Source organism: Piliocolobus tephrosceles, chromosome 12 (genome assembly GCF_002776525.5).
Source record: "Piliocolobus tephrosceles isolate RC106 chromosome 12, ASM277652v3, whole genome shotgun sequence".
Lineage (NCBI taxonomy): Eukaryota > Metazoa > Chordata > Mammalia > Primates > Cercopithecidae > Piliocolobus > Piliocolobus tephrosceles.
Window position 1 is genome coordinate 18,505,863 of NC_045445.1, and position 10,262 is coordinate 18,516,124.

At 41.6% G+C, this 10,262-nt stretch overlaps 1 protein-coding gene across 5 annotated transcripts in view; it reads right to left on the reverse strand.

Annotated features, from left to right (window-relative positions):
• Positions 1-1,819: 1,819 nt before the first annotated feature.
• The window catches only part of SLC9A6 (solute carrier family 9 member A6), a 63,306-nt gene continuing 54,863 nt past the window's right edge, over positions 1,820-10,262 (reverse strand). For 4 of the 5 annotated variants that reach the window (XM_023198831.1, XM_023198835.2, XM_023198833.1 and 1 more), the window contains 2 exons: positions 8,676-8,781; positions 1,823-4,500 (listed from right to left, as the gene is read on the reverse strand). In XM_023198831.1, coding sequence (XP_023054599.1) covers positions 4,228-4,500; positions 8,676-8,781 — 379 coding nt within the window. In that variant the 3' untranslated portion in view covers positions 1,823-4,227. Of the gene's footprint in view, positions 4,501-8,675; positions 8,782-10,262 lie in introns of all 5 variants that reach the window. The other variant, XM_023198832.2, reaches the window with a different exon arrangement.

A 10,262-nucleotide genomic window follows, 5' to 3' on the forward strand; every position in this document is an offset into this window, starting at 1 on the left:
AGAGGTTGCAGTGACCCAAGAACATACCATTGCACTCCAGCCTGGGCGACAAGAGCGAAATGAGTGAAACTCTGTCTCAAAAACAAAACAAAACAAGATAACCGCCACCCCCCCCCCCCCCCCCGAAGGCAAGAAGGCAATCAGTCTTTCCTGCATGAATGATTCCTAAGAACTCCATGAGATTGCTACATCTCCCGTAGAATACTCTCCATGAGAGCTGGGATTGTTTAGTTATTTGCTGCTATCTCCACTGTGTGTGGCACAAAGTAAGCACTCAGATACTTCTTGAATGAATTAACTTTACAGCTGAGAAAACTAAAAGGCTCAGTGAAGTAAGTGGTCAACATTATACAACAAGCAAGCAGCAGAGCCTGGGTTTGAACCCAGGTCTGTGTCACTCCAGAGCCTGGGCTTTTTCTACTACGCTTAACTGTGGGGATGTAAAGCCATTGTTCAGGACTGCAAACTCTGCTATAAAATCCGGGCCCCTTGGTGATAATGTTTGGAGTTAGAGCATGAAGAAATGCTGCTAGGCAGGCTGCTTGCCCACAGGCCCAACAAGACACTGGAGGGCCCTTTGCTATGAATGCGAGGACCCTCCCAACCAGGTAACACATGCCTGACAGCCAAGAGCACAGCAGCAAGTGGAGGGACAGAGCTGAGACTTCATGCTCTAGCCTGGCCTGATGACAAGCAGGTTGGGGGCAGCAGGCTAGAAAGCAATTCTGCAACTCCCTTCATCCTTCTGGTTACACTCAGGATGAATCAGCAGAGCCTGCCTTTGGGGCCAGCAGAATAGTAAGCATCTAGGCTTTGGAGTCAGACTTGACTTGAATCCTGGCTCTACCACTTAACTTGCTGTGTGACTTCTCTGTGCCTCAGTCTCATCTGTATACTGAGGATGATAGAATGTGCCCTCAACGCATGATTAAATTAAAATATAGATTTTAAAATGCCTTGTATACACATGACCAGTACCTAAGAAGGGCTCAAAAATGAGAACTATTATCATTTCCAATTTACTTTCAAGCCTCACACTACATCATCTGTGTGGCATACGTCCTGTCGGGGACTCTCATCTCATTATACTCCTGCATTGGGTCAGGTTAACAACTGTACCTGCTCAGATCTAATGTAGGGTTTTGTGTGGTGAATTAGAAAACATGGGTTCCTTCAAGAAAAGAGCCTGTTGTGTGTGGACCATCCCCCACCAATGTCTCTCACTCGGCCATAAACAAGGAAGCTGGAGTGGATGACAACAAAACACAACAGACAGCGTGGTTGGTGCCATTGCTGGACTAGACAAACTTGCAGTCAGCACACTCTAGACTATAAAACTTCTCATGCACAGAGAGACGTGTCTTTAACTTGGAAGGAGGACTATTTGTATTTGTGTGATCATGCTTTCAGCCAAACTTGGAACTGCCTTCCTACCTAACTGGATATACTTGGAACTGCCTTCCTACCTAACTGGATATACTTGGAACTGCCTTCCTACTTAACTGGATATAGAATTCTCTCTCCTCATACCAGCATTTTCGTAACATTATCCATTACTAAGCTAACAGGCTGCAAATCAATGTAACGGAATTTGACTGCTTTGAGTCACATTTCCTAAAGAGTCCAATTGTGACCATAAGCAAATAAATCCACCCTTACACGTAAGCACCAAAAATCTGCCACCCCATAAGTTAAGTTCTGTTAGGTTTCTGTTTGTTTATTTGAAAACATTAGTCTTCCCCTTTTCCAGCAGGTATATAGGTAGAAAAATAAATGAAGTCAGCACTCTACGTCTCACTAGAATAAACTGTGACTCAAATACTGTGAGTGGTTATTTGCAAGGCTATAACTTTTTTAATGACAGATTTTCCTAAAAGAAACCACTATAACATCCGTCCAAGTACTCCAGAGAAAACAAAAAATACATAAAGATTAAAAGTCTATTACTTTAACAGCACATTGCCAAACACGGACAACTAGGATAAATGCCAAGAAATCTTAAAAAATAACTTTAAAAGATGCAACATTCAAGTCATTCAAACGCGTAGGTTCCACAAACAACAGGAAAACAAGTCCAAGAGCAGTTCTACTTGTGCATGATGGCAACTCAGACTGGACTTCATCAAAGTTCATTCAGGTGTTTCATAGGCGTCTGAGCAGAGTTTGTTTTTTCTTCCTTTCTTGGAGATGTGTACACAGATTAGAGGAGAGGAAAATCTTCCAGATGCTGATGTTAAACACAGCAGGCTTGGTTCCCCTTGATAAAGTATGAAGGCAGATTTATTTCACTCAAGCTTTATCAGTTTCCCTAGTGAAAAGTCTTATGCATGCTGAAATAGAAGAGTTACTGAATTTGTCATGCGAAGTATTTACATAAAGTGAGGTCAGTAACCCGACAGAATAAAAAAAGGTAGTTGTTAAATTATTGTATAACCTTTTACAACTTGAATAACTTTGTGGGTAAATGACACTGACGTTCAAACCCCTCAAACATACATTAACAAGAAACTATTTACCGCGTGAAGAGGCACACATCATGTAAAACATACACTTCATGGGAGGGATTCCTGCATAGCAGGAAAGTCGCTACCACTACATAACAAATGGCTATGCCAACAGTCAAAGCTGCCACGAAAGGGTATATTAGAATTCCCTTCAAATCTCAAGGAGTGTTTGTAATAGCACAGATACCTTTTGGAGAGTAAGTACATGTTTTGTTCGGAAGGGTATTTTTCACTGGAAAATATGAACATCATGTAAATAAACCAATGTTCTGACTGGGTAAGATTTAAGGCAATGCTACTCAGACCTGAGGGGAAAAAAATCCAAAACAGTTTGTTTTTCTTCTGAATCATGAACAGGTCAAAATCAACATCAAAAAGTATTCTTCCAAGCATTCCATGCACCTTTAGGTATTATCAGCATTACAAAATAGAATCTACTTTCATACTCCAAATATGAAATGAGAAATTGTTCTGTGCTCTTCCTTGAAAACTGTAAAAAAAAAATGCATGGCAGCTTAGATAATTAATATTAAAAAGTACCATGAAAATGAAGACTACTACACCTCCTGCACACAAAGCAGTCACCTTGCTGCAATCAATGCCCAGAATATTCGATTTCTCTTATGACTGACTTTGGTGTAGTGTGGAACGATCGTGGGTTCATAAATTAACTGTTGACATTAACTACAGACTAACAAATGATGATTAGACACAGTAAGTTGAAAAATTTTACATTTTGCTCCTGTTTGGCTGCTAAAGAGCAGCAATTTAAATTGATATAAAAACTTCTGACGACAAAGCTTGCTATACAGATAAAGTACATGATCAAAAATTAAGCAGCAATTAAATTTCTTATTTAAACTTATCTGGTATAGAATATTTACACATTTGGGAAGAGAGATCTCTGAAACCATCATTCTCTTTACTTGCCTCTTGCTCTCTACCCACCCCAGCCCCTCCAAATCTAAATCAAGTGCCCTGAACTATATACACCTGTACTTTGGCTAAGCTGGCTAGATGCGACTCCTTCTATGGTCTCGGCCTGGAAGAAAAGACACAAGGTCTCAGAAGTCATTTGCAGCCTTCTTTTCTGAACAACAGTGTACTCTAGTCGATGAATCTGTGCTTTCACAGCAAGCGGGGGAAAAGGGTCCCCACACTTCACTCCCCAACCTGAATGGGGCAAGATCAAATGCCATCAGCTCCTTGCACCACAACAGGCCACCAGAGAAAAGGGAAAGAAAACGGTCAGGACAAAGGCAGCAGCTATCAACAAGTTTCCCAATAAAGGAACCTCTCCTCCCTGGGTTCCCAAGGAACTAACATGCCCTCCTCACTCTCCCTCCCCTAACACACACAAAAAATTAATTCACATCACGAGAACTTGGTACTCTGGTTAAGTGTCAGGTAAGTTTAAGAAAGAGAAAATCCGTCACTTTTTATACTTTAACTGAGACATAAAACTAACAGAACACATAACATCACTGTGAAAGTAACTTTCTAAAACAGATCCAGTCTACAGAGTGCAACCAGGAAAACTTAAAGGAATATAGTTTGTTCACAATCTGCCGCGTACAGGATATTTATATTCTTTCTATGCCATATAAATAGCATTTATATAGCTTACACATTCAGAGACATGCACTGGGACTTTTAGGTAGTACAAATTTCTTCACAATCACATGTGCAAATTTTACAAATCACTAAGTGAGTATTAGTAAGCTTAGGCTGGACCGTGTCTCGTATTATCTAACAAATTTAGCGGGGGTTCAGAATCATCCATTGGAAGAACCAGGCGTGTTCCTCGAATGACCAGTTCATGGTCCCCAAATGCAAGTTCCCGATCCAAGGCATCTTCAGAACTGTTTCCCATAAATCTCCTTGGAGCGCTGGATGTGGCCGATTCAGTGTTCACAGTAGAATCTCCATATGTCAAACTGATATCGCCATCATTGAGAATAAGATCAGAATCATCATCTTTCAACTGTTCCTGGTTCTAAATGCAAACAAAGTAAGATTTAAGAATTGTTGAGGAGTTCAAGAGATATTTCCAACAGGAGTATTTTAGAGGATTCCCCATTTAAAACCTTAAGTGGTAGCCCACTGCCCTCAGGATAAAGTATAAAGTCCACACCTTGGCTTAAAATACAGCGTGACTTGGCCTCTTTAGTTCCTCTCCTGCCACAATCTGCCCCTCCCACACCAACAGCCCCATTGTCTGCCAACCAGACTGAAGTGCTGACAGCTGCCCAGACTCCTCGTGGTTTCTCTTACCTCCAGGTCCTTCTACATGACCCCTCTTTCCCTTCACATGACTAACACCCTTTTATCACTTTAGCTCTGAAGTCTTCCTTGAGCTTCTAGGACTAGGTTAGGTGTCCTTCCTGTGTGCTTTCATGGCATCCTGTACTTGGCCCTCTCCCTGTAGTGGCACTTACCCTTGAGCTATAACTGTGTGTGTATCGAGCCCTCAAGGGGATTACAGTCTAGTGTGTGAGGGGAGCAGACCGATACACATGTGGTGAAGACACAGGGTAAATGCTACGTAGTCCAACCACCTAATACAGTTCGGGGCACAGAGAAATTTATCAAGCCCTCACCGCAGCTCCACAGCAGCTTGGGTTCTCATGGAAATATTACAGCCAAAATAGTATACTTAAATAAGGTTCTACAAAAGGGAAAAGTATCAGGAATACATAGTCCCATTTTGGCAAATAAAAAATGTAAGTAAGAGTGCATAGGAAAGTCTTTTCTTCTTTATGTTTCTGTATTATCTGAAATTTTATTATAATGAGTACATATTACTTGTAAAAAACAGAAGAAGTCATTTTTTCTAAATGACTTTAAAGAGAAAGGATCATTCTAAATATGCACATTGATCTAGCATGAAACAGTCTGTCATTAATGCTCCTTGAGGGAAGTATATTCTCCAGATTCCTAAATCCCATGTCTGTTTGAAAATTTTGAATTTGTCTAAGACCGTCAAATAGACTGAGAAGACTATTAGACAAAATCTAAAAAGGAATTTAATCTGCTGTTGCTAGAAATTTCCCTAAATACTCAAAGGCCAAAACAAGTGTGAACTGAAAAACAAACGGCTGGGTACGGGTAGCACATGCCTATTGTCCTAGCTACTGGGGAGGCTAAGGCGGGAGGACTGCTTGAGCCCAGAAGTTTGAGGCTAACCTGGGCAACACAGCCAGAACCCATCTCAAAAACAAACAAACAAACTCATAGCCACCAACCAGCCTAAATCCCTTCCTGTCTAATCTAGTTAGGACAGTAAGTCTATCTAACCAGTATCTATCACTTAATTCAGCAATACTCACTAGCTCTGTGGCTCCTTCACAGGTCCTCAGGGGCTCTTCAGCACCTTCTAATATCTTTATTAAGTTTGAGGTTTGGGGCAATATCTATCAAACTGTAAAATGCACATGCCTTTTGACCCAGTGATTTTACCTTTAAAATCTATTCTGTATACTTTCACATAGTTGAGTAAGTTTATATGTAAAAGGATATTCACTATAAGTATTGTTTATAATAGCAAAAAAGGAAATGACTGAAATGTCTATCCATAAGAGACTGAATGAATATATGAATTTTGCTATAGCTATGAAATGGAAATTCGTAGTCATGAAAAGAGAAGGTAAGACATTTACTGTACTCACATGTAAAGGTATCCATGATGTATCAGTAATTGAAAAAAAAGCAAGTAATGGGACAATATGCCTATTATAATCCCATTTGTATAACAAAGCCATATATACACATATTCATTTGCAAGAAAATACATCAGGAAGTATCCACAGTGAGCCTATAATAAAGACTGCCTCGAGGACTGCAGGTAGGAGGAAGGCAACTTTGATTTTTCACTTTGTACATTCCATACCCCATGGATATTTGGTCATGAGCTTGCTAGTTTTATAACTAAAAAAAGCAGTTAACAAAAATAGTATAAATTACGTCTGGGCCAGGTGCAATGGCTCTTGACTGTAATCCTAGCACTTTGGGAGGTCAAGGTGAGTGGATCACTTGAGGCCAGGAGTCCAAGACCAGCCTGGCTGACATGGCGAAACCCGTCTCTACTAAAAAATACAGAAAAATGAGCTGGGTGTGGTGGTGCACACCTGTAATCCCAGCTACTTGGGAGGCTAAGGCATAAGAATCACTTGAACCCAAGAGGTGGAGGTTGCAGTGAGCCAAGATCGTGCTACTGCACTCAAGCCTGGGTGACAGAGCAAGACTGTCTAAAAAAAAATTAAGTGTGATGGTTGTTATGGGTTAAACTGTATCCTCCTCCGCCCTCCCCACCAAAAGATGTTGAAGTCCTAACCCCCAGCACCTGTGAATGTGACCTTGTTTGGAGACAGGGTCTTGTTTGGAAATAAGGTAGGCCCTGATTCAATATGACTGCTGTCCTTATGAATAGGAGAAATTTGGACACAGAGGTAGGCACGCACACAGGTAGAATCCCATGTGAAGATGAAAGTAGAGATACACAGTGATGCATCTATAAGTCAAGGAAGGTCAAAGATCGCCAGGAAGCCACCAGGAGTTGGAAGAGAGGCCTGGAGCAGATTCTACCTCACAGCCTAGAAGGAACTGACCCTGCCAACAACTTGACCTTGGATTTCAGCCTCCAGAACTAAGAGATGATAAGTTTCTATTGTTTAAGCCATTCGGTTTGTGGTACTTTGTTACAGCTGCTCTAAGGGAGCCTGTTGTGTTTTGCTACATTCCAAGGACACAGGGTTGTTGTGGACCTCTTCTGGCTTTTGGTGACGGCGAGTGGGTCTCTGGAATCCAAGAGCCAAGCTTCACTGCCTGAACCAATAGAGCTGGCTGACTTCTCTGCACAGTCATGTGGGTTAACAGGGCATAGTGGAAATGGAGACAATGTTTGAGAGGGGAGCCTGGGCAATGTGGAAGGGAGAGGAGGGGCAACATGGGGTGTGCTCTCCATCTCACAGGCACAGTCTATCAGAAACATGCATTGACTCGACATAACACAAAGCCATAAGATGCTCCTCCCTGGCCCAGATGCCACCCCTACTCTGCCTACTCTTTCCTGTCCATTTCTTATACAGCTTCCCCTCTCAAGGTTCTGCGTGTTGCATCTGAGTAGTCAAAACTGGTGGCTTTGTTAACAAGGGAGCCTATATGATGTCATAGATTATTTCTGAAAGGTTGGTTTAGAATGGAAGGCTTTTTCTTCTTCTTCTTTTTTTTTTGGATAGAGTCTCACTCTGTCGCCTAGGCTGGAGTGCAGTGGCATGATCTCTGCTCACCACAACCTCCACCTCCCCAATTCAAGCAATTGTCCTGCCTCAGCCTCCCAAGTAGGTGGGATTACAGGCACGTGCCACTGTGCCCAGCTAATTTTTGTAATTTTGGTAGAGAAAGGGTTTCGCCACGTTGACCAGTCTGGTCTTGAACTCCTGACCTCAGGTGATCCGCCACCTCGGCCTTCCAAAGTGCTGGGATTACAGGCATAAGCCACCACGCCTGGCCAGAATGGAAGGTTTTTAAAAAAGAACTTGAAAAATAAAAATGCTCACATTTAAAAACAAAGGCTGGCTAGCATTTCTGTTACTTTTTTTCTTAGTAGCAATATTTATCAAATTACCAATCACATTTTGGTAGCTAAGGAAAAAAAATATGGAATTCAGATTCTATCTAGATATGTTCATGCGTCCCAACAATGTGGAACAGAGGCAGATAAGCTTTCCCAAACATACAAAGGTTGGGAGGTGTGAAATAATAGACCATCTGTTGCACTTTAGGGATGTCAAAATTGTTTTAAAATCCTCTCAATGTAACTGAGACAACCCTCATTTGTGGATGAAAGCATACACATTTAGTACTGAGCTCAGGACACATACTGCAAAGAAATGAAAGCCAGCATGGAAATAGAACTATTTACTAAAATCACCCACAGTAAGACGAGGCATGATTCTATATCTGTTTTCAAATGCTCTTTCAAAGGCTGTGAATTATATTTATAGGTTTCAGTGTATTTTCTGGTTGAGCAAAATATGCTTAAATTCCCTCATGGAATTTATACCTCAAAGGCAGAAAACCAAACCAAAATAAAATAAAACCAGTGACTCACCCACAGAGCAGATAAATTTAACTTACTGAAGAATTTAGTTTTGGATAAAACCAACTTACTTCGTAAGCCTGGGGGCTGGTGAGGCACCTGGCGATGGGTCCACAGCAGGCAGGGAGTGTTGTTGTCAGCGGAGGCCCACTGTGAGTCAGCAGAGGCTTCAGATAGCTGCGGTGGTTAAGGAAGAGCTGTGGTCCTTTCTTTACAAATTTAAAAGAGCAACCCGTTTGATAATAATCACCATCACGGTGTAGCAACCACTTCGGAGGACAGCAAAGGGCTTTCACGTCTATGGTCTCATTTCCTCCTCACATTATGGCAGTGAAACAGCAAAGGGGTATTTTATCATCTCCACTTCACAGATATGGAGACTGAGGCTCAGAGAGGTCAATGACCTACCTAAAGCCACACAATGAGGTAAATGGGGACCAATCTGCTAGCCCAAATTGGTCTGAATTTCAAATCTTGTGCCCTTTCCAGCACATCACATTGCTTTTCTGATTTTACTGAAACCAAAAGGAACATCACTGTAAATCGAGCACTAAAGGAGATAAGGGAGAAAGTAAACAATGTTAATGGCCAGAGAGGAAATTAAATATTCCAGTAGAACATAGTAATAAAATGTTTTTCATCATTTATTGTGAATTCAGCTGGCCTCTTGCATGCTATAAGTTGAAACTTCAGTATCAGACTGGCTTCCTTAGGAAGCTATAAGAAGGAAAGGCAAGTCAAATCTCAAGACATTTTAAAAAACTATGTATCATGAGGCCCTTTATCATAGGCCCTCATTTCAGTATTCATTTATTTGCCAAAAAATAAAAATAGACATGAGAAACATGACAGAAGAAAAAAGAGGGAATCACACTAAAAAGGAGAAAATGATACAGATACATAAATTCCTCACTTTATTTATTTATTCATTTACTTATTTTTTTTTTTGAGACAGAGTGTCGCTCTGTCACCCAGGCTAGAGTGCAGTGGGTGATGATAGCAGGTACATGCCACAATGCCCAACTGCTTTTTTTTTTAATTTGATTTTTGCAAAGACAGGGCCTCACTATGTTGCTAGGGCTGGTCTTGAACTGAGCCTGCCTCAAGCAATCCTCCCACCTCAGCCTCCGAAAGTGTTGAGTTTACAGGCGTGAGCCTCCACGCCCTCCCTCCTCATTTTCTAAAATGAGAACCTAAGGTGGTTCTCAATTAAAAATGAGAAAGTCAGAGAAAATTTCATGAATCCTCATATTAATAAAATTATAAGTAAAAATTAAAGCACTCTATATAAACATGCTTTATAAAACATCTGGCCAAACACAAAGCCACTAAAAAACTGGAATGATAGGCCGGGCACGGTGGCTCAAGCCTGTAATCCCAGCACTTTGGGAGGCCGAGACGGGCGGATCACGAGGTCAGAAGATCAAGACCATCCTGGCTAACCCGGTGAAACCCCGTCTCTACTAAAAAAATACAAAAAACTAGCCGGGCGAGGCGGCGGGTGCCTGTAGTCCCAGCTACTAGGGAGGCTGAGGCAGGAGAATGGCATAAAGCCGGGAGGCGGAGCTTGCAGTGAGCTGAGATCCGGCCACTGTACTCCAGCCTGGGCGGCAGAGCGAGACTCCGTCTCAAAAAAAAAAAAAAAAAAAAAAAAAAAA